At 41.3% G+C, this 25453-nt stretch overlaps 1 protein-coding gene across 10 annotated transcripts in view; it reads left to right on the forward strand.

Annotated features, from left to right (window-relative positions):
• Positions 1 to 25453, forward strand: part of MBD5 (methyl-CpG binding domain protein 5) — a 251076-nt gene that overhangs the window by 159807 nt on the left and 65816 nt on the right. For all 10 annotated transcript variants that reach the window (XM_075933338.1, XM_075933341.1, XM_075933339.1 and 7 more), the window contains 5 exons: positions 7215 to 7341; positions 7770 to 7904; positions 11373 to 11475; positions 13901 to 14081; positions 19327 to 21462. In XM_075933338.1, coding sequence (XP_075789453.1) covers positions 7792 to 7904; positions 11373 to 11475; positions 13901 to 14081; positions 19327 to 21462 — 2533 coding nt within the window. In that variant the 5' untranslated portion in view covers positions 7215 to 7341; positions 7770 to 7791. The remainder of the gene's footprint in view (positions 1 to 7214; positions 7342 to 7769; positions 7905 to 11372; positions 11476 to 13900; positions 14082 to 19326; positions 21463 to 25453) is intronic.

The following is a 25453-nucleotide window of genomic DNA, read 5'->3' on the forward strand; positions in this document are numbered from 1 at the left end:
ATAGAAGGTAATGTAATATGGCATCATATGTGCAGGTCATTTTAGTTGTAGCATTCAGTGCAATGAAGTAAGATCAAGAGAGGAAACCTTTATCTTCACATTTGTTGTGATTAAGTTAATTGTTTGAGTAAAAATAGCACTTCACAAAATGTTCAATATTAATCTCATTAGTCAACAGAATGCTGAGTTTTAAAAATAAAAAAACAAAGCAACAAGCATTGTTGTGTAATTAGAAGACAGTTGAGAATTCTAATTAATTCATTTGAAATACTTAAATGGAGATTAATAATTAGCAAGTAATAGCCAAATGAGGTCTCAATCTAGCTTTGCATAGCCTGAACATCAAATTCTTTATTTTTGGAAGCTAAACATTACTGTTGTGCCTTCATCCACAGAGCTATAAGGGCATTTTCTATTTGTTTGCCTGTAGTTCGTTTGTTTGCGCTGAGTTCTTATGACACTAATTGCTGTGATATCTAAAATTATTCCAGTATTAAAAATAAATAAATAGGCTAAATCTGTCAAGTGAAATATTTCTCTCCACTCTTCTCTATAGGAAGGAAAGTTGCATGTAGTATTTGTTTATTTTTAATGATAAAGAAAGGAAGGTAGATGTAAGTTAGATATTGGGAAGGATTTTCTAACTTTAAGGATAATTAAGTGTTGGAACACGTTACCTAGGGAAATTGTGGAGTGTCTGTCCTTAGAGGATTTTGAAAACAGATTAGACAAATACTTGTCAGGGATAGTCTAAATAAAGTTGGTCCTGCCTCAGTGTAAGGGGATTGGACTAAGTGACTGGTTGAGGTCTTTCCTTGTCTGTCATGTGACTTTATTATAATTTTTTACTGACTGCCTGAAGGCTTGATACTAGAGAAATTCTGAGTGCTTCTTTAGTGATAGAAATGTAGCCATGTTAGTCTGGGGTAGCAGAAGCAAAATGCAGGACAATGTAGCACTTTAAAGACTAACAAGATGGTTTATTAGATGATGAGCTTTCGTGGGCCAGACCCACTTCCTCAGATCAAATAGTGGAAGAAAATAGTCACAACCATATATACCAAAGGATACAATTTTAAAAAATGAACACATATGAAAAGGACAAATCACATTTCAGAACAGGAGGGGGATGCGGGGGGGGGAGGAAGGAAGGTAAGTGTCTGTGAATTGATGATATTAGAGGTGGGGAGAGTGGGATGTTTGTGAGTTAATGGTATTAGAGGTGATAATTGGGGAAGCTATCTTGGTAATGGGTAAGATAGTTTGAGTGTTTGTTCATTCCTTTTTGGAGAGTGTCGAATTTTAACATGAATGACAGTTCAGAGGATTCCCTTTCAAGTGCAGATGTAAAAGGTCTTTGTAGCAGAATGCAGGTGGTTAAGTCATTGAGAGAGTGTCCTTTCTGGTTAAAATGGCAAGAAACTGTTTTTTCTTTGTGATCTTGTCTGATATCTGTTTTGTGGGCATTAATCCTTTGACAAAGTGTCTGAGATGTTTGTCCAATGTACATAGCAGACGGACACTTTCGGCACATGATAGCATAGATTATATTTCTGGAAGCGCAGGAATATGTGTTCTTGATCTTATAACTCACTTGATTAGGTCCAATAATGGTATCAGCAGAATGAATATGTGGACAAAGCTGGCAACGGGGTTTGTTGCAAGGGATGGTACCAGGGTTGGTATTAGTGTGGTATGTCCTGTGGTTGTTGGTAAGAATCATCTTGAGGTTAGGTGGTTGTCTATAGGAGACTATGGGTCTGTCTCCCAGAGCCTCTTGGAGTTATGGTATCCTGTTCCAGTATAGGCTGTAGTTTATTGATAATGTGTTGGACAGGTTTAAGTTGGGGGTTGTTCTCTCCCCCCCCTCCCGCATCCCCCTCCTGTTCTGAAATGTGATTTGTCCTTTTCATATGTGTTCATTTTTTTTAATTGTATCCTTTGGTATATATATGGTTGTGACTATTTTCTTCCACTATTTGATCTGAGGAAGGTGGGTCTGGCCCACGAAAGCTCATCATCTAATAAACCATCTTGTTAGTCTTTTGAGTGCTTCTTTGGCAGTGATCAAGTTTTGTAAAATCAGATGTTTAAAATGTAAATTTCTGATACTATGCATATCTTATATAGGGTTCTACATAATTAAAGTAATTTAAAATTACTACTCCAATGTGACTAACAAAAGATTTGTATAAAAATGTTCATGTCAGCTACTTATTTTTATTTAACTAAACATTGATGATAATGCACAATGTCCACAATTTATATTTTTGATAATTTATTTTTGCACATAATATAGTGGAAATACATTTGATACTATCTTGTAGTATATTACACTAAGCTCACTTTCCACTAGCATTTCCCAACACATGCATACACAGATATGTGTATATGACTAATCACAGATTGAATTATATTGTTATATGCTTTTTTAGATGAAACCAAAGCCCTGTTCTTGAAATTCACTGCATGTGGAGCAACTGGCTTCAGTGGTGCTCCAGATGAGTGCAGTTAAATTGCAGGATCAGGAGCCCATGTTTGCCAAGCTGAATAGCACAGTTCAGTGCTTTCTGTTTAGTCTTCACTGCACTGTGTTATATGAAATATTAAATCTGAAAAAAACTGCCATGTTAATGCCATGTGCCTTATGTGTTAAATTATATTTATGCACCTATTTTTGTTACTAAAATATTGCTGTTGCTGTTTGCAGTCCTTCAGCCTTGAAAACTTCTCAAGGTCAAAAGGCTTGGCAGAAAGTAGTTTTGGTCTAAAAACGTATTGGCTGAAACAAGCATTTTGTGCCTTCTTACTGTACTAGCTAAACATATTTGAAAAATTTCTATGCAGGCAGTTATGTATTGCAAATTACTCTCCCAGTTTACCATATTTTTCAAACCGCGTATAATAGTAAAAGTCTGATTTGATCCACACGAAGTTTTTAAATGCCATTCTATTGATCAGTGTTAGCTAACACAATACATTGTAAAACCAATAAAAATACTCTGGAAGCACCTTTTGTGGGCACAAGCCAGTTCTTCAGATGAATGGACTTATTAAATGTCCAAAAGGGAAAAGGGGAAAAATGGTTAATTAGTGTGTGCTAGCCAGGTGATGTCTTTATTTGGCTTGTGGAATTGACCTGTTGCAACATAAGCCAAATACACAGGGAAGCCTTCGAATTTAACTTTATTTACAGATTTGGGACCCATCACAAAGGTATGAATAAAGCTATTACCTAGCTAGCACACTACCTTCCACATCCTAATGACTTAAAAAAACCAAACAAAGGGTATTTAAGAACAATTTGCATCTTCTCTATCAACTTCATGTAGCATGAACAGTATATTTATTTTAGAACTGAACCTTTATTAACTCCATTCATCTGAAGAAGTGAGTTGTGTCCATGAAAGCTCATGATACCATCTACATCAGCCATGGCCAACCCGCGGCTCGTGAGCCACATGCGGCTCTTCCCTCCCCCCCCCCCCCCCCACGGGGTGTGTCTTGCAAACCCCTCCTCCCCCCCCATGACTTATAAAGCTGACCCCGCACCCCCAAAAATGGCCCCCTCCTCCCAGCTCCCTGTGCTGACCTGGGCAGGGAAGCCGTCCGGTGCAGCCATTAAAGAAGGACAATTAAAGATGGCATCGGCCGGCAGGAGCCTGATGTAGCCAAAAAGCCTCTAAACATGTTTTCTTAAAGGAGCAGAGGAGGTTTGGTTTTGTTTGTTTGTTTTTTGCTCAACAACTTTGCCCTGGCTCTTCTCACTGGATCCACTGATATCTTGGCTCTTTCCCCAGAATGGGTTGGCCACTCCAATCTACATGTTTTGTTAGTCTTCAAGGTGCTGCCAGACTATTTGTTGTTTAAGTTTTTCCAGTTATAGTCTAACTTGGCTACGCCTCTGAAACTAATACAAATAGTTACTTAAAAATAACTTGAAATATGTTTGCAAATATATATTGACTATCATTTCCTACTAATAGAGCCAATTTGGTCTCATTAAATAGCAACATGAGCATGCAAAGTAGTAATATTAGCAGGTTAAGAGATGACATTTTTGATTATTTATCCCATGTGCTTCAACATTTTAAATTTTGATGATTGTAAGTGTTCAAGCACTCACCAGCACAGTGCCTCCTGCTGGTCTATCTGAGAATTAGTTCTTCCAGCTCTGGAGTGCCCCCTGTTCTCCAGTGTCTTCTCCTCAATTACCTGTCATCTTCCATGCTATGTCAGGCCTTGTTTGTCTCCTGGCCCCTGATGCTGCCCCTCATCAGTGCTCCCAGGGAACACCCTCTTCCATATCCACCTTGCATCAGTGACCCTGCCTCAAAAGCAAACTGCAGTCTGAAATGGCCATTCATAGTTGGCAAGGAGGTGTGGACCTCCTGCCTTCTTCTACCCTGACTGCCTAGTACTTCTCAGGTTCCTGCATCCTGGGAGTTGAGTCAGCTCTCTGCCTGCCCTTCCCCAGCACTGCTGTCTCAGGTACCCTCTCTAGCCCACCAGGCATCCAGGTCCTTTCTGCTTCACAGCTGGAGCAAGAGTGTGTTCTCCTCCTCTCCAGGAACCCTTCTTACAGGGCCTGGCCAGACCCTGATTGGCTGTCTGTAACCCTCTTCTAATTGGCCCACGGTCTCAACCGTTTCCCAGGACTGGGTGTAACCCTTATTTCTAAAAATATTTTACATTATTATAAAAAATCACTAATTCAGAATCTATAACAAAACTACAATATACCGTAATAATAGAGAGAGAGAAAAATTCACTCAGTCTATAAATTGACCTGGCCTTAGGCATTGACAAATAAATCAAACAAACAAAAATAAAATAGAAAAGATAAAATAATGTTCCACTAAATCTTAACTGCACAAAAAAATCTTGTCATGCTACCTGCACTTTGTGAAGCTCTAGCTAGTCTATCATATCCCTAATGTATTCCTAATGTGCCTATCAGTAGTGTTTGTGAGCACCAGATATGGAGATTAAAAGATAGATCTAATGTTGTCTGAAATTAGGAAAGTCTAGAGGAGAGACTTTCTTCATGCTATTTGGTAGCATCCTGTATTGAGGAAATAGGAAGAAAAGGCTCTGAAAAGAAGAGAGAACATACTGAGCTCTGAAAGTGACCAGGCGAGAGTTAAATCTGATCTATAGTGGAAAAGAATTTTATAGTGCTGAGCTCTGCTTCTGACTCTATGATGCTCAACTTATGCTCCATTAGCTGCAGTATATTTGTCCATCATTGCAGTGACAGTAGGTTATACATACAGCTTCCAAGTTGTTTCTCATTGAGGGACTTGTAAAGGAAGACCAGGATATTGAAAAAGGTCTAGTATTGGGTGGCAAATGAGTGTAGAGCATGGCATGACATGTAATATGCTTTTAGTGACAAACAGTTCTGAAAGAGACATAATGTTGCATGTTGTGTCAGCAGAAGCCATTTTATGACCTTCATAGTGATATCTAGATCAATTTCCATTTTAATCATCCATCTTATAGGCCTGTATGGACAGTGGCAGGTAGAAACTCCCATAGGCAGAGAAATTTATCTAAGAATGCATTGCAGATGATACCAGGCATTTAAATTGTAGGCTTCTCCCTCCAATTTGAGTATTATTAATGGATTATTAATAATTCAATGAATTAGTTCTCTCCCTACCAGCTGGGAGAGACTCCATGCTCTGTACTCAGCAGGGAGCTGATGCTGTTGCTGAGGGAGAAGTGCCCCTCCCCAGCCAGGCAGCTCCATGTGCCAGTCCTGAGCCCCTGGCTAGGTTGTGCTTATTAAGCAGCTGTGAGACTGTGCCACTTTGCAGCTTAGAGGGAACACTGCTGGGGTTATGGGGTGCAGCAGTCAGTGGGGTGGGGAGACTCAGGGCAGGAAGCTGAGGGTGTGGGGAGTGTAAGAGTCAGGATAGAGGGTGAGAAGAGGCTGAGGGTAGAGGCGGGGGTGCAGCCATCAGGATACAGGTTTGGGAAGTGTGGGCGGATTGAAGGGGAGGGGACCTGCCAGTTTCTCTCCGGGGCCAGTCCTGTGCAGCCCACTTGCCAGCTTCTCCGTGGAGCTTGCCTGGAGCAGTGGGGGTGCTTGCTGCCCCCTGTGATCATTTAGGGGTATCACTGTCCCCCATGCTTGCTGCCTCACTGTGATCATTTGTAAGTATAACTCTTCTGCTATTACATCCTCCCTTTCCATTTGATGAGAAACATTCCATTCACATCCCATTGTCCTGGCACAACCAAACCCTGACCTTGCTTTAAGTTATAATAAGAGGAAGCTGCATACCAAATTTTCTTACTATTAAGGTAAGAAATTCTTGAACAGACGGACGGATGTTCACACCAAAAGAAGCACACAAACTCAAATATTAGTAGATAATAGCAAGGAGAAAGATAGAACAGATATAGCATTAAACTAAATCAAAATAAAAGCTCTGACAGCATCATTACTTCAATATAGGGGGAGTCATTTATCTTACCCTTGATTTCTAGAACTGTTGTTTTTATAGCATTTTATCTAAATCTTTCCTATTCAGCTTCCCGTTTAACAAAACTTGTTTTCTAGAGAGTTAATTCTCTCTTGAAATACTTGGAAGTATTCATTTTGGGTAGATAGCAGGAGCTTATATCATTATGAACTTATTTAATAGGGCTTATTCATACATGAGGCAAGTTTATTACTTTTCCTATGTCAATCAGGCAGTTCAGTAGGTGCTCTCATGAGATTATGCAGAACCTGCAAACTAGTGTGCCACATCTGCACTGAGAAATCAAGTGACACTGTCTTTTTTATATAATTTGTTTAGGTTGATTACCCATGTAGAATTAAAGCTAAAATATTATACAGTTTGAACCTCTCTAATCTGGCACTCTCTGATCCGGCAACATCTGTGGTCCAACATGATTTTAGTTAGCCAGATGCGCACTTAGATTTACTATATGACTACTTCAGTGCCATTCATATGTAAATGACGCATATTTGCAAGTTTGCACTTATTCTCAGGTTTACTTGGGAAACTTCTTTAAGGGTTAAAGGTTTGATATGTAGTGCTTTAAATGGATGGAGATATATTAGTGAGTAAAAGTTACAAAATCAGGCCTTAGGTGATGAGAGAGAGTAAATAAGTGGTTTATGGTGTTTGAATTTTCAGTTCATATTATTGCAGGTATGTTTAGCTGCATGTGTTTTACAGAGATTTTTTTTTCAGGTTGCTGTACTGGAGTTGTGAAGTCATGAAAGAATCACAGGAAGATAGCTGCAGCACGTTGGATAATGAGTGGAAGATAAAGAAAAAGCAAAAAGAATGTGGCATATAAAGGGTGTAATACCTGGAGGTATTAACTCTGACTCATATATGTAAAAATGAGATTAGCTCTCTCAAAATACAAGTTATTTTAGACAGTCATCAAGCTTGAAGCCATGCTGTCAAACTAGAAATTCACCTCTTCCCCTCCCCTTTCTGACATGTAATAGAGCATTGGTGAATTATGATTTTCCTAAATTGGAAGCACTCATTTTTACCCATGTAGTTCATCCTTATGAATGCATAATAAACATTGCATATTTAATGTGGATTATAATGGGAAACTGACTCATTAGCAAAAAAAAAAATGACAAATTTTAGGGACTTGATTCCAAATTGAACTAGAGCCTCCCAATGTGCTTTGTACAGTCTAGAAAAAGATGTACTGAAGGGCCTTTTTTTGAAGGCCATAATGACATGTAATATAAAGATATCATCTTACTGTTGATATCTTTGAAGAGTCATAAGCAGAAACAGAAAAATGAATGGCGGAAAGGAGTGTGATGGAGGGGACAAAGATGGAGGACTACCAGCAGTGCAAGTTCCAGTTGGTTGGCAGCGTCGCGTGGATCAAAATGGAGTGCTTTATATCAGGTGAGGGTTATAAAAATTGTGTACTCTATATATTTGTTTTAAGTCATAACAGAAAGCACATGCTAATTTGAGGCAGTGACTCTCCAGATGATGTACAGTAACTTTATGTATTTTTCCTTTAGAAAATACTAGGGGGCAGTGTGCCCCCTGCTCACTATGCTCGTCAACCCCCTTCTCCCAAGGGGGTAGGCAGCACTGGCTCTCCCCCAGCTCTTAGGGAGGATCAGGTCGAGGTGTACCAGCCATGGCCTGCCCCAGCTCTGCCTCTTCCGGCCACCAGGGGAGGGGAGGGATGGGCCAGACCAAGGTTGTCCTGGCTCTCTCCACTGCAGCTGCCGGGGGGGGGCGGTTGAGGGGGGCTGGGGCCGGGCTGTGCTGAGTCTATCCTTCTGGCAGGGAGAGGGAAGAGGGTGCAGCACCTGGCCCACTCCCTTTGGCCAAGAAGTGGGAGACTACGCAGCCCAGGCCCCCTGCTAGTGCGGGGCAAGGCCTCACAGCTGTCGTATGCCCCCTAACCCTACCCGAGCCCCCACGAGAATCTGCAGCTCCCACACACAACTCCCACTCCCTCTTCCCCCCACATGAGTCCCTGGGCTCCCCCGCATCCCTACCGAGCCCCTGCAGTTCCTGCATACACCCCTCTCCCATGTTCCCCCCACCAAACCCCTGCAGCTACTGCACGACTCCTCCCCCCACCTTAGCCCCCCCAAGGCTGTGTGGCTCCCACATGTCCCCCCAAGCCCTGAAGGGGTCTCACAGCTCCCTTTCCTCACGGCTCCCATGGCCCCCCCCCAACCCTCTGAGAGGTCGCATGGCTCCCGTGCGCCCCCCCTCCTCCCACTGAAGCCCCCATGGGGGGAACAAGCTTTTAAGCTGGCTCTCCCAACACTGGCTCCTGCTCACCTCCACCCCTCTCTGCCTCTAACACAGAGGCAGCAAGGGGTAGGTGGGAAATGCAGGTAGTCAACTAGATTAACCAATAAATAAGCCTAGGCTTATCGATTAATTGGCTAGTTGACTACTCGTTCACATCCCTAGCTTAGAAGATGTCCCATGTTAAATTGCCCGACTCTAAGTATTGTACCTTTCTTGTGCTGTGATAATTCCACTTCACAATGGGAACACCAGTTGTCATTTTTGTCTTGGGAAGCCTATGTCCCTGACACAGGCTTAGTATGTAAAACTTTAAGAGGCAAGAGGGCACACCTCAACTTTAGTTTTTTGGGGGTCGTGGGGGTTTTTTTGTTTTGTTTTTTGGACTGGCATCTGTTCCACGAGTGTGCAGAAGTGCCTCTGTAAGTTCTGGATGAAACTCCCAGGCTTCATCTTCAAAGAGCAGCTTTGGGTATAGATAGGACTGTTAAAGCCCAGGAAGAAGCATGAGTCCTCTGAGAAAAGCAGAGGCAAATACCTCCTGGAAATATCCCGTAAAAATTAAGTTCAGGTCACTCCACTATTACCAATCAAAGGAGTCTCTCTGCCCTGAGTGGGAAGCTCTGTATTTCGGACTCCTTTACTGCTTTAGGCTTGAAAGTTAACTGTGTCTGGTGCTGAGGCCAGAGCATCAGGGAACACCTTAGCCTGAGCACTTCAGCACTGGCTATTATGGTAGCAATCCCATTGGTATGGGTCTCTTTGGTACTGCTTACTGTGGCACTGAGTGTGTGGAACTAGACACGTTAGCACTGTCAACCCCAAAGCTGTCTGCTCCCACCTCAAGTTGTACCGGACCACTCCTCTCAGTACCAAGGAAGTAGGTACTGAATCTTCAAGTTTTGGATAAGTTGAGATTTCTGCTGCAGATCTAAGCATTGCCGCTACACTACACAGATCTAAGCATTGCCGCTGTTATAGCAGAGCCCTCTACTTCATCAGCATGGAGCGCCTCACTCAGCATTGTTATTGCTCAATTACTATAATGCAATATACCACCCCGGCTTTGGCCTCTACCTTTTAGACCTAGTATACTTTTTCACCTTGAGATTCTCATCACAGCAGGAAGGGATCCCTTTTTTGAACGTTATGGATCAGAGGGAGTATCCAAGGCTTCACACATGTTTAGATCTCATAGGAGGAATACATGCAGGTATATACCTAGTATCCTTTGTCTTGGCACCCAGGCCCTTTTCTTTGTAGTGTTCCAACACTGTCCTGTCTTCACCACTCCAGATGTTTCACTTCTGCATGACTTCTGTGGGTGACAACCTTCTTCCTTGCACCCTCCCAGGAAAACTAGGGTATCTCCGTTTGTAGCCCATGAATCTGAGGAACTATTTGAGGAGAAGCAGTTTCAGGCTTAATATCAGATGATGCTACCTGGTATCATCCCAGCTACACATTCTCACCCAGATGACTATAGGTTGAATCTCTCTAGTCCGGCACCCTTGGGACCTGACTGGTACCAAACCAGAGAATTTGCCAAACCACAGGAGGTAAATGTTGTCTAGCAGCATTACCCACATTTCCACTGCTTACTGGGCTATTAGAAGACATTTAGAGGTAAATTAGAGTTAAATACCAGCACAGAACACTGAGAGCCAGGACTGGTGGCTGTAAACAAATTTTATGGGACCACAGGAAGTTTGGCCACACCCATCATAAGTGGACATCTGGGTAACTAAAATAATGCCAGACCATGGATGCTGCGGGAGTGCCGGAGTAGAGAGTGTCAAAACGAGCCTTACACTCAGTAAAAGGTACAGAGAATAGTTTATTTAGAAATGCTGCAGCATAGCGAGAACCCACCAAAGTGTGTTCTACCTTAGAATACAACTCCTCTTATAGTAGGAGCTACATAACAAACTATCACTGTGCGCATGCTTGTTACTGGGCAAAGTTTCAGCATGATTACATTCTCTTTTATGATAAAATGTTTCACTTTCTCACACCTTCAAACTACGTGACCTTCTCGCCTACATGAAAAGGCAAGCTATTTACAGGATGGATTTCACAAGAGGTTCAACCTGCACAAGAGATTTCAAGATCTGCTTGTAAACTTAGTTTCCACAAAAACAAGATATACACTTAACTGGCCTATGTATCCTCTTGTGAGATCCTTTCTTAAATTAAGAGTGATAAGGCAAATTACATTGTGTATGTGGACTGCAATACCTTCTTGGAGTTCTATTGATTTCATAGGGAGGGTCTGTGTCATAGTGGCTACAGTTCACCCATGGATCTTGTATTGTAATTGGGACATAAATGTGTTTGCACAATAGGACTTTAATTCTGCTTGAGGTATTAAAGTACTACTGTAATAATATACTATTGTTAATTAATTAATTAAATGATAAATTTTGTTATTTTATGTGTTTTTCTGTCTGGTCACCTCTTTGTTTTTACATTAAAATCAGTGTGTCTTTTTTCAGAAATAATTTTGTCTACCACAGATAACCACATATTTTCACATATCTGTATATGGAAACCATTACCTAAATGTATTGACTCATTTATATTATTCCTTTACAGTCCCAGTGGGTCTTTATTATCCTGCTTGGAGCAGGTGAAGACATACCTGCTGACTGATGGAACCTGCAAATGTGGCTTGGAATGTCCTCTCATTCTTCCCAAGGTAAAAAGTAGCTATAAACATATATGCAACATTGTCTACCAAATAAATTATGTCATTATTTCTGCTATGCCATAATTTCATTCATATTTAAATGGTATGTGTAAGGCAGAGGGCAGGCAAAATATAGCCTGCGGGTTGGATTTGGCCCACCAAGCCTTTGAATCTGGCCCGCAGCACACCCCTGCAGCTCAGAGCAGCTCCATGCCACACTGAAAGCAGCTGGCTGCTCCCTGTGGTTTCTGTGCTGTGTGTGTGGGGAGGCTTCATGAACTGCCCTTGACCCCCCCAGAACAATCTCTCAGCACCTGGAATCCACAGCGCAGAGAGCCACATGGAACAGCCGGCCACTTTGAGCAGTCTGAGGCTACTGACAGGCAGGGAAGCCTGCCTGAGAGTCCTTCTGGGCTGCTGGCTAGGAGCTGCTTAGGTAACTGGCTCCCGACCACAGCCTGTCTCTGGCACTCAACCCCCTCCAAAACCCCAACTCCCTCCCAGACTCTGCACTCCCTCCTATGTCCCTTCCCTAGGCTAGTATCCTCTCTTGCACCCATATCCCATCCTGGATCCTGTACCCCAATTCCCTGCCCCAAGTCACAGCTCCTCCTTCACTCATACTCCCTCTCAGACCTCCACACATTCTCCTACACCATAGTACCCCCAGCTTCCTTCTGCACCCAACTTCCATCCCAGACTCTACACATCCTCCATAGAAAAGTGTGGCCCTTGACCACTTACCAAATCTTAGAGTGTCCCCCACTATCAAAAATTATAGCCCACCCCTGCTGTAAGAGGACATGTTACATAGCTTAGATCCAAAATATAGAATTTGTTTTTTGTTTTTGTACAGCTGGTTATTGTGTATTGGAGGAAAGGAGGAGTCATGGCAAGGGGAGTTATAAAACCTAACATGAACACAAATATTTTTCATGACTTTATTTTTTGTAAGTTTCCATTTGTTTAAACGTTTTCTTGTAGTGTTGGAAAGGTAATGCAACAACATTATAATAGTGCGTGAGACCCAGAAAAAGATACTTGACTGATATAGGAATTTCAAGGCAAGCTGACAATAGCACCTTCTGTAGAATTCCCCACACTTTTGGGGTCAGATTCATAATATTTTCTGCTTATAAAATATACATTTTACATATATATATATATATATAAATATATATACAGGGATCAACAAACCGTGGTGAGATCTATTTGCCAGCCCCACACCGCGCATGCGTCAGACCAGCACTGCACATGTGTGCAGTGCCGGTGAACGGGGCGAACAGCTGAAATCTACTCGCCACGGACGAGTAGAAACAGTGATTTGTCTAGCCCTGTGTGTGTGTGTGTGTGTGTGTGTGTGTATGTGTATGTGTATGTGTGTATGTATATATGCAGAGCTCGCCAAACTGCGGCGAGCCCTGCTTACCAGCTGCGTGGTTCAGCATGCTGTTCTGTGCATGCGCTGATTGTGCTGCGGCGCCGTGCTGGGCTATAATCTACTCGCCCAAGTCTGGGATGGAAGTAGCAAAAAGCTAAGTGTGGCTATCAAATAATATCCAGAAATTGGGTCAAGTCATGGTAAAATTCTGAAATTCATAATACGACATTAGTATATAGTTGTAAACTGTTGTGCTTGATCCCAACCACTTATAGATTTTTTTTAAAAAACTGGTTATCTAGTGCACTAATGCTGCTTTCTTTAAAGTTCGTTCAAATAAAATAAAGGGCAGATTGTATACCTTTATTTGCTTTCTATATTAAAACTTTCATTGGTTTACAGGGTTGACTTGATATTACTAACTGTAGTTGATGCTGTAGTGTGGTTGGGACACAGATTCTTTCTCCTTCCCAACCATCGCTCACCCAAATTCACACCTTAAAAGAAAAACGTGGTAGATTATTTCCCACTATCTTCTCTTACCATGTAGCCTCATTACTACTCCAAGCAACCTCAGGCGTCCACTTTCTTTTTATTCATACTTAGACTGTGGTACTCTTGCCCATGCCCTTTGTAACCCAGCCCTCTCTTGATTGGTAGCCAGCTGGTAGAACTGCTTCAGAAATTCATTTTCTCGATCTGTCTCACCTAGTTGGGTAGACAGAGAAAGGAGGAGATGTGAGTGAAAGTGAGAGAGGTCCAACCCTCCATGGTGGAAGCAGGAAAACCAAGCAAGGTATATACCACCCACCACTGTCTGGATGCAGCAGGCTCTGCGGCAGGAGCAGTGGGCTTGCAAGCAGTATCCAATAAAGAAGATTATAGGACAGTCTACGGGTGAGGCAAGAGATCCACCAAAACATACTATAAAGGCTGATGTACTATGAAATGCAAGATATGTGATGGGGATTATTTAAGGAATTAAAGCAAATTTAGTTCAGATATATTTTTGGAGTTTGTTGACTTTGTTTCTAATATGAGGGTTTTTTTCAGGTATTTAATTTTGATCCTGGAGCTGCTGTGAAACAGAGAACTGCTGAAGATGTTAAAGCTGATGAAGATGTCACTAAGCTATGCATTCATAAACGGAAAATTATTGCTGTGGCTACCCTTCATAAAAGCATGGAAGCTCCTCCTCCTTCTCTGGTTCTTACTAGCCCTGGGGGTGGAACAAGTAAGTAATATTATTCAAGGAAAAAAAGATTAATTGGACTACATGATTTTTAAAAAAGTTAGAAACTACTTCTCTAAAACAATGAGTACTCTTGTAGCACCTTAGAGACAAACAAACATATATAGTATAATAGACTTTCATGGGTAAAACCACTTATTCAAATGAGCTGCAGTGGAAAAAACAGAATCACAGCAAAAGAAGGGTCCCGTGATGATGTGGCTTGTATAGAATTGGCAACGGTGTTTGTTGCAGGGGTAGTAGGTTCCTGGGTGCATGTATCTGAGATGTGGGAACCTGCCCCATTCTTCTGCAAAGGAATTTTACCACCCAGTTATACAGAGAAACTGCAGAATTGGAAATCATCTACAAATTTCACATTGTTACCCTGGGCTTGAATAAAGACATTAACTAGTTAATGCACTACAATGCCAATTTCCCCTAACTTTGACATCTGCATTTTCCCATGAAAAGCTATGAATGGGACACATCCAGCCCTGTTAATGAACTTCATTAACATGGATCTTATAATTGACTAGTACTACTTTGGCTGGTTTTTTTAATTAGATATAGATATAGATATAGATATAGATATAGATATAGATATAGATATCTTGGTTTCTATTATTTCCACTCCAGCTCATCTGATGAAGTAGGTTTTACCCACCAAAACTCATGATACTATATATTTTTGTTACTCTCTAAGGTGCCACAGGACTACTTATTGATTTTAAAGTTATAGACTAACACTCTGAGATTCTCTAAACCAGTAAATAACTAATTTCAACTCCCTATGCTGATGAAATTTTAAAGAGGAGAATTTTAAAGTAGACAAGTAAAAAAACTGTATATATTTGAGATATATACAGAGATGTTAACTTAGACACAACTGTGGTTTGTACATATGTACTTAAATATTTTTGGATTACCATTTATGATTTTAAAGGTCTGCCTTAATACTTATGTACAATGTAACTAATGCTATTAAGAGCCTTTACTTTGGAGTTTTGTGACTGACGTGCATTTCTATTTTCAGAGCTATTATTGTATGAATGTACTGTAGCTTTCTTTGTGTAGTATCATATCATATTTCTATAAAAGGAAAGAAGAAAATATGCTTATCTTTTTATATGCTTATCCCCATCCAACTAATCCCAGTTGTCCAGTTTTCCCTAATTTCCTTCTTGCTTACACTATTATCCGTGTCCTAGTTGAAGCAATACTTCAGTACACAGCTCCTCCCAAAACTAAATGCCCCAGCAAAAGTAAGAAGATTGCCTCTTCAGATATTAAAAGGAATGGAAGTGCGATTATGTACCTATATCCCACATTCTGTGGTATGCTCTTACATAGATTTGTTTTTGTAATTTAGTTCCAAAGTCAAATGTTATATGCATTTGGCTGAGCCATCTGCATGTTGATATGTGCATATGTTTAGTGGAGTCCAGGTTAGTTTCTGCATCTGTTAAGGGATAGTAGAAAGGAGTTTGTCATAGTGATGTAGTTAGGAGAGACTAGCAACTATAGTGAAAGCCTAATTTCAGAGCAGCATGTGTGGATCGTTGCCTTGTGGCTGGTAGGGTTGCCAGGTATCCAGTTTTGACCAAATGCCTGGTCGAAGACGGACTCTGGTACTTCCAGTCAGCACAGCTTCCGCAATTCCTGGGACGCAGCTAATATGTCCCTCCAGCTCCTAGGCAGAGAGGTGGCCAGGAAAATTCTGTGTGCTGCCCCCGCCCACAGGTGCCACTCTGAGATCTGTCTGTGCTGCTCCCAGTTGCAGGGAACCACAGTTTTCGGCAATTAGAAAGTTGTCAACCTTATTATGAGAATGGATGATTTGTAAGTGGGGGAATTTATATGAACCTTTGTGTGTATTGGAATGTGCAGTTTCTGTTATCCAAATTAAACTTTGCATGTTCTGAGGTTATATGCCAAACATGCAGTGGTGTTCTTTAAGGGGAAATAAATGAAGTCTAAGATACAAGTACCTAAAATAAGCAAACTTGGCAGAAAAGCTTCCGTTTTTGTTTCTGCTGCTTATAATGTCATCCCTAAGGCAAAATAGGAAATAAATAAGGGATTTAGAAAAACAGATATTGGCAGGTAGAAAAAGAAAGATCTTTTTCTATGTGTGAGAAATAGTACTGAGGCTGGATTCAGAAGTATTGAATTTATTATGCACTTACAGTAAATCTGTAATGCAAAAGTACACAGTTTGCATTTGTACAGATGTGTATACACTCTGCATAAGGCTCCTCCACCTGAAAAGAGTCCCCTTCCAGCCCTCTATCCAGAACTCAAAACCTAACATATACTCTATAGATACTTAATAAATAAATACTACCGCAACATCATCATCATCATATTTGCAATTCAGCAAAGCGTTAAAGTACATGTTTAAATACATCCCTATTTACCAAGAGGACATAAGCATTCGTCTTCATAAATGGACTGGCAAATTGGGACCAAAATGAGTCTTCTTCATTGAACCAGCTACCATGTTTGAAATTTTAAACCTCGGAAAAATTTTTAGTCCAAAAAAGTGCATTTTTTTTAAAAAGACATAATAAATAATTTTCTATTCGCTTAAATAGGAGGGATTTTGTTGAAACGTTCTCATAGTAATATAGCCATTCCTACTAAATAGTTTGGTCTGCTTTTTTGTGTCTGTTTTGTCATATTCTGTACTTTTAAGTATTGTTTAGTTCTACTATTTTGTACATTCAGCATACTGCTTTTAAAAGCTAATATTGATATCCATGATTGCCTAGAATTAAAATATGAATAATTAAAAACCCATTTGGTTTCTCAATTACAATTAAAGACAGAAAAGGTGATTTCAAATGTAAATACCAAAATATGATACGCTTAAACTTAATGTTTTAACTTTTTGTTTAATAATCAGTGTAGAAGTACTTTAAGAGCCAAATCATAAGGCTCAAATAAAGGCAATGGAAAGTCCTGTGTTGTTCCATTATACAGACATGTCTGCAATGCAGCTGGGAAAGGGCCTCCCAGACTGGGCAGATATACTCCCCTTAGCACTGCTTGTGCTAGCACACTTAAAATAGCAGTGTAGCAATTGCTAATGGGATGCAGGTGGGACTAGCCACCTGATATCCGACTCCCTGGGTTGGGAAGGCGTGAACTCAGTAGGGATGTAATAGTATAGTCGATTAACTGATCAACCGATAAGGAAAAGCTTATATACTACATGCTATAGACTACATGGATTTCCCTCTCCCCGTCTCCCTGCCAGTACATTTTTTAACAGGCTGGTCAGCTGTCTGACTCAGTCCTGGTTCACACTGGGTCCAAGACCTATCGCCGTTTCAGCTCTGCATTTCAAGTGTATTAAGAGCCAGCAAGGCAGGCAGGCAGTCCAGCTCAGTTCTGGCTCGCACTGGGTCTGGGAGCTCAGATCCCTCCCCAGACAGGGACTGCTGCCACCCCGTGCTGCTGCCTCTTTCTCAGAAGCAGCAGCACAGAGTGACAGGCAGCTGGTCCGCAAGGGGAGATGGTTTTAAATTGGCTCCCCTCGTGGACTGGCTCCAGCCTGGCACCCTGAGCTGCTGCTGGCCCCGTCCCTGGGGACTATAGACTAGTCGACTAGCTGATAAAATGTCATGAGGTTACTTGACTATTCAATTAACCAATATGTAACATCCCTAGGAGTAGGGTAGCATGCCCAAATTGCTGTTTATGCCATAACATCTATATCGCTTTTATAATTGCAGTAGCTCAACTAGCACGAACATGGATCTGTGTACCGGGGGAAAGTACATTTCCAGCTGCATGGGTGGACATACCCTATGAGCAGTCAGCATAAAAAGGGGCTCCATAGTGTGATGCAGTGATACCATGGGTTATTGCAGCCCCAGGGAGCAACCGGATGGAAAGAATCCATACCCAGCCTAGAGACTTTTCATCACAAGGCCCACATTATATAAGCTGCGTGTTGGAGAGAGAATTTAGCCAACTGCCTCCTACAGTTATTTTCATAGTTTCTTGTTTTATTTCAGGAGGAGCTGGAAGCAGCCCTTATGATTAGTTTCCTAGGGCTTTTCATTATAAGTTTCTTTACATTTTTATTTTTACTTTTTTGAGAAGCTTGAAACATCTCAATTGTTTGCAACAGGCCTCTGAATTCCATAGCAGGAGAGCCCCTTAACTAGAGTAGTGCCTTGTCCCGTGACATTTCAGTCAGGTTTGACTGTTTAAAAATCACCATTTCCCTTCAATTGTTGCATTCCGATAGGGAAACTCTGGCATCATGGCCAAATAATAATGGAACCCAAGTGTTCTCAAGAGCTGCCGCTGAAGCAGCAACATAACCATACATTGCACTGGGAATGCCCAGGAGCTGCCAGAACAGTTACTGTGGCACCGATTGTGGAAGAGCTGAACTAGGAGTCCCCACCTCCACTACAGCCCCAGACCTGGCATATGACTACCGTGGGGTTCCCTTCCCCTCCTCCCCTCCCCCCCCCACACACACATCAGCTATGTGCTACCCTTACTTTTAGGAGAACAGAGAGTGAGACAGACAGGCATATGCAGGTCTCACACTGTAAGCCTCTCAGGCCCAGTACATGACTCCAGCAGTCATCCTCTCTTCCTGCATGGAGCAGGAGCGCCTCCTCTCCTGAGGACTTGGTGGTGAAAGAGAAAGCAGAGCTAGGCACAGCTTATGCCCACTGCACCCAGTGCATGATGCCAGATGTTCATTTTTTTCCTTTGGAATAACCACCTACTGCTGCCAGCTAACATAGTCTGATAGTGAAGTGGTAGCAGCCTGTGCTGCGATGCTGAAAAAATACAACCTGATGATGATGTATTACTGGGGGGGAGATTGTACAGTTGCACAAAACATTGTTTTTACCTCTCTCACAGGTATATTAAACTCTGTAGTTTGTTTGTTTTTTCTGTGCCAAAAGGAAGTTATATAAATAGCAAATTCAAGCCCTTAAAAATTAGGATATGACTCGTATCCAGTTAGCCATGCAACCACATTTTTGCTTCTTTTTTACATATGCATTATGACACAGTCATTAATTACATGCTCATGTACTATTTTTGAACAGGCAACCATACATCTGGGATTTCTTAACTTTTGAATATTTGCTTTGGAACCTAAATAACTTTTCTTTGTTTTCATATGTAATAGCTACAGATGTTTATGAATGTGTTAAACTTAATTTTTGAACAGATTTCAAAATAGTAATTAATTTTTCTTTACTATCAGGTGCAACACCAGTAGTTCCTTCTCGAGCAGCAACTCCAAGATCAGTGAGGAATAAATCACATGAAGGAATTACAAATTCTGTGATGCCAGAATGTAAAACTCCATTCAAGTTAATGATCGGGGCATCTAATGCCATGGGTAGGCTTTATGTACAAGAAGTGACTGGAAGCCAGCAACAAGAACTTCATTCTGTCTATCCTAGGCAGAGATTGGGCAGTAATGATCATGGACAGAAGTCTCCATATCGTGGCAGTCATGGTGGAATGCCTAGTCCAGCTTCATCAGGATCACAGATATATGGAGATGGCTCAATCTCTCCTAGGACTGATCCACTTGGAAGCCCTGATGTTTTCACAAGGAACAATTCCAGTTTTCATGGAGCACCCAACTCTAGTCCCGTTCACATGAACAGGACTCCTTTGTCTCCACCTTCAGTAATGCTACATGGTTCTCCAGTTCAGTCATCCTGTGCAATGGCTGGAAGGACTAATATACCTCTTTCCCCAACCTTGACCACAAAAAGCCCAGTAATGAAAAAACCCATGTGTAATTTTTCAGCTAATATGGAACTACCACGAACAATGTTTCACCATAAACCACCCCAAGGTCCACCTCCACCTCTTCCACCTTCTTGTGCTCTTCAGAAAAAGCCATTAACATCAGAGAAGGATCCACTTGGCATTCTTGACCCTATTCCCAGCAAGCCAGTTAATCAGAATCCTGTTATCATTAACCCAACTACTTTCCATTCTAATGTCCATTCTCAGGTACCTGTAATGAATGTAAGCATGCCTCCTGCTGTTGTCCCTTTGCCAAGCAATCTCCCTTTGCCAACTGTAAAACCTGGTCATATGAACCATGGGAGTCATGTACAAAGAGTTCAGCATTCAGCTTCAACCTCCCTCTCTCCTTCACCAGTGACATCCCCAGTTCACATGATGGCATCTGGCATTGGAAGGATTGAGGCATCTCCCCAAAGATCACGCTCATCTTCCACATCATCAGATCATGGCAATTTCATGATGCCTCCAGTAGGACCACAGTCATCTTGTAGTGGTATTAAAGTTCCTCCCAGGTCACCAAGATCAACAATAGGGTCTCCAAGACCATCTATGCCATCAAGCCCTTCCACCAAGCCTGATGGACTTCATCAGTACAAGGACATCCCTAATCCATTAATTGCTGGAATGAGTAATGTATTAAATCCTCCAAGCAATGCAGTTTTTCCTACTGCATCTGCTGGAAGTGGTCCCCTGAAGAGTCAGCCTGGTTTGCTGGGAATGCCTTTAAATCAGATCTTGAACCAGCACAATGCTGCCTCTTTTCCAGCAAGTAGTTTACTCTCAGCAGCAGCCAAAGCACAGCTAGCAAATCAAAATAAACTTGCTGGTAACAACAATAGCAGCAGTAGCAATTCTGGAGCTGTTGCCAGTGGTGGCAACAATGAAGGACATAGCACTTTAAATACCATGTTTCCTCCTGCTGCGAACATGCTTCTACCAACAAGTGAAGGGCAAAGTGGTCGAGCAGCACTACGAGATAAACTGATGTCCCAGCAAAAAGACCCTTTGAGGAAAAGAAAACAGCCAACTACCACCGTATTGAGTTTGCTTAGACAGTCTCATTTGGATAGTTCTGGAGTTTCTAAACCTGGATCTGATTTGATAAGGAAGCAAAATCAAAGTTCATTTCCCATCAGTTCTATGTCTCAGTTACTTCAGTCCATGAGTTGTCAAAGTTCTCATATGAGCAGCAATAGTACCACTGGTTGTGGGAGCTCAAATACTGTTTTGCCTTGTTCTGCTAACCAGATGCATTTTACAGATGCAAATTTGAACTCTAGCACACTTCAGAATTCATTGACACAGAGCTTACCTTTAAGAGGGGAAGGTATGCACTGCCAGAATGCAAACACTAATTTTGTCCATGGTACTAGCCCAGGCGCAAACAACCATCTTGCAGGTTTAATTAATCAGATGCAGGCTAGTGGGAACTGTGGGGTGCTCAGTCAGTCAGGAATGGCTTTAGGAAATTCATTACATCTGAACCCACCTCAGTCAAGAATCCACACATCCTCCACTCCAGTGATACCAAACAGCATTGTTAGCAGCTGTAATCAAACAATTCCTGAAGCAGGTAGGTTTCCTTTTAAAAGAATACCCATATGTCTGACAACTTTGAACTATGTTATGATTTGTTTCTAACTGTATATGTTAGGTACTTTTTATGCCTATACGATTAAATGAAAATAGGTGCACTTGTCTCAATCTGATCACCAGATGAATACACAATCAGACTAAGACCAAAACAGCAATAGAATAAAATCAGTTTTTCTTCACAGCAAAGCCTCATGTTCATACAACGTGTAATGCCCCCACCCCTCTAAACACCTACAAAACACTAATCCTCCCAATAATAAAATTATATTTTATTATTAAATTTACAAATTATACTAAACTGCTCAAGATAGTTAAGACCAAAGCAGACTGTGAAGAGCTTCAAAAAGATCTCACAAAACTAAGTGATTGGGCAACAAAATGGCAAATGAAATTTAATGTTGATAAGTGTAAAGTGATGCACATTGCAAAAAATAATCCCAACTATACATGCAAAATGATGGGGACCAATTTAGCTATAACAACTCGAGAGAGATCTTGAGGTCACTGTGGCTAGTTCTCTGAAAATGTGCAGCAGCAGTCAAAAAAGCAAACAGAATGTTAGGAATCATTAAAAAGGGGATAGAGATAAGACTGTAAATATCTTATTGCCTCTATATAAATCCATGATACACCCACATCTTGGATACTGTGTACAGATGTGGTTGCCTAATCTCGAAAAAGAAATATTGGCATTGGAAAAGGTTCAGAAAAGGGCAAGAAAAAGAATTAGGGGTTTGGAATGGGTCCCATATGAAGAGAGATTAAAGAGACTGGGACTTTTCATCTTAGAAAAGAGGAGACTAATGTGGAGATATGATAGAGGTCTGTAAAATCATGATTGGTGTAGAAAAAGTGAATAAGGAAAAGTTATTTACTTGTTCCCATAACATAAGAATTAGGGGTCACTGAATGAAATGAATAGGTAGCAGGTTTAAAACAAAGCTAAGGACATTTTTCTTCACACAGCACACAGTAAATCTGTGGAACTCCTTGTTAGAGGATGTTGTGAAAACCAGGACTTTAACAGGTTCAAAAAAGAACTAGATACATTTATTCGTGGAGGTTAGGTCCATCAATGGCTATTAGCAAGGATGGGTAGGAATGGTATTTGTAGCCTATCAGAGGCTGGAAATGGATGACGAGAGGGATAATTGGTGATTCCCTGTTCTATTCATTCCTTTTGGGGCATCTGGCATTAGCCATTTTGGAAGACAGGATACTGGGCTAGATGGACCTTTGGTCTGACCCAGTATGGCCATTCTTATGTTCTTATATACCTGTCCAGGCTGATAAAAACCTCAACTGACACTAGAAATGTATCCAAATATATCAGTTTTGTAGCATGTCCTAAAGGGCAATCAATTTGGGCTATTTAAGAGCAGGGGGAGTGAATTTCAGAGTTGAGGTGCTGTGTAGTATGGTACCAGAGTGAGTGAGTTCTCAAGTGTAAGTTCTTAATATAAACAACAGCTTTAAACTCTACCCAGAAAGTAACAAGCAGGCAAGACAGACTCTGAAACGTTGTTCGTGGTCCTGGCAAGATACATTTAATTCTAGACCATTGCCTAGAGGAAGCACATTTCAGTAGTCTAATCAACAAAGACTCAAAGGTGCAGAAATGGAGAGTGGGGGGATGCTGCATTGTGCCCAGGGTGCTGACTGCAAGCACCGCATGCCAGGGTCTCTGCTGCTGCCCCCTCCTTCTCCCTTTCATGCCAGTGGGCTCTACTGCTAGCCTTGCATGCCAGGGCTTTGCTCCGGCCTTACCAAGGGGGAGATGGACAAGAGTAAGGGGGCTGGATTTCAGCACCTTCACTTCTAAAAGTGTTCCCGTGCCACTGCAAAGACTTGGATAAAGAGAGCAAGGGTCCATATCCAAGAATGTAGGATGTAACCTCCTGACCAGACAGAGATGGAGAAAATACCATCATGATTATGAACATCTAATAGCTGGATGGATAGTAAGATCCCAAAATTGCCGAGTTAATTGACAAGTAGCAAGTTAACACCCTCAGTAACGGAAGCCAACGTAATCGTTTTCACATTCTGTGGGTGTTTGTCAAAACCTACCAACACCATCTCGGTCTTCTTTGGTTTGAACCTCTGCCCGCTCATTCAAATCCATGCCCCAGTCACTACCTGACACAGCAAAAGAAGCACAGGCGCATTTTGTGTTAATTCTTTACTATTTATATAAAATATAGGAAAGATAAGTATTCTTCTGGAGATTGTAACAAATGTTCAAGAGTACAGATGGTAGCAAATACCTCCCTGCTTCTTTCTCTTTTATTTTTGTCAATTTTTTTTATTTCTGTTCATCTTAATAATTTTATTAGGTCAATAACTAGACTGTTGAATAAATTATATATTTGAGCTGCAAAAAGATAGCCAGGATCCTGGACTTTGATCTGTAATATATGTCTCCACTTATGAAGATTCCAAGTATGCAAGGTCAGCTCTCCTCTTTCTTGCATGTCTTTATTGTCAAAAGGGAGACATGTCAGAAAATTTCATTCCTCTTTACTAACATTGTCTGAAAGAGTATATTTTGATTTCTCCATGAATGTTTGAAAATGCAAAAATACTAACCAAAGGGAAAAACTGTCTGATATTTTGTAATAGTTTCTGGTGAGTTTTTAAAACCATTAAAAAATATAGCAAAATCACTGTGACCTAATGGGTTTTCTCACCAGCCCAACGAAGAACCAGTTCCACTCCCAAATCAGTTTCAGGCTCTTTCCAAAAGGCACAATGTATTGTTTACAACACCAAATTCCTAACACAAAAGCAATGCGATTCCTCTGACAAGTTCAGACTCCTGTTCTAGATGCTCTTCATTTGCCTCTCTGTACCCAACTGTGGCCTCCAAAAAAGCCTTTTAGATCCCTTGAGTCATGTGACTGGCAAGAAGCCCCTTACCCCTTCCTTGTTTTACCCTTATGCTGTCAAAGGCCACTCAAAACAATTTGCTGCCCCAGGCAAAACTTCTCTGTGCTGCCCCCATTTCAGTCCCTTAGAAAGGTGGCTCTCAATCTTTCAATAATACTGTAGCCCCTTCAGGTATCTAATTTGTCTTATGTACCCCCCAAATTTCATCTTACTTATGCTATTTCTTAAAAAATCAGACATAATACTGAAGTGTCACAGAATACTATTACTGAAAAATTGCCTCCTTTCTCATTTTACTATACAATTATAAAATAATAGAATTTAAAATAGTATTACATTTAAGTGCTTCATATACACAAATCAGTATAAACAAACCATTGCATAAAATTTTAGTGTATATTGACTTCTCTAGTGCTTTTTATGTAGCCTGTTGTAAAACTAGATACATATCTAGAGGAGTTGATGTACCCCCTCAATGATCTTTGTGTACCCATAGGGCAGCATGGGACATTGTAGACTAGTGAGTGGCCCTCCTCCATGTCAATGGGCTGTAAGATTGTTGTAACCAAGATTGTCTCAAGGGATAGGATAGTTTTGCTAACTGCGCTTATGTACCTAGGATGTGCAGTGCACCACAACAACACTTTCATTGGATGCGGTGGGAGTGCATGGTTCTTATGTACAATCAGCGTGCACTGCCCTTCACATGCCCTTGCTTTAAGTGTGTTAGTTTTATTCCTATTGGTATTACAAAAATATGTGGACAAAACCCAGCAGAATCTGGCAAGCCTGGGTTTGGACAATGGTGAACAAAATCTCTCATGGGCTACACATAGAACCCCAATGGGCTACGTTCAGCCATTGGCCTCAGGTTGCCCACTAGTGTCTTAGGAATACATGTAGCTCTGGTTGTGAACCACTACCTTAAAACAAAGGTTCTCAACCAGCAAGACGCACCTCCTAGGAATATGGGGGTTTGTTGGAATTTCTGGTGGGCCTTGCACACCACCTTATGGTTTGTGAACATAAGAACAGCCATACTGGGTCAGAACAAAGGTTTATCTGGCCCAATATCTTGT

The sequence above is a fragment of the Pelodiscus sinensis genome, chromosome 7, assembly GCF_049634645.1.
Source record: "Pelodiscus sinensis isolate JC-2024 chromosome 7, ASM4963464v1, whole genome shotgun sequence".
In the NCBI taxonomy this organism is placed as follows: Eukaryota; Metazoa; Chordata; order Testudines; family Trionychidae; genus Pelodiscus; species Pelodiscus sinensis.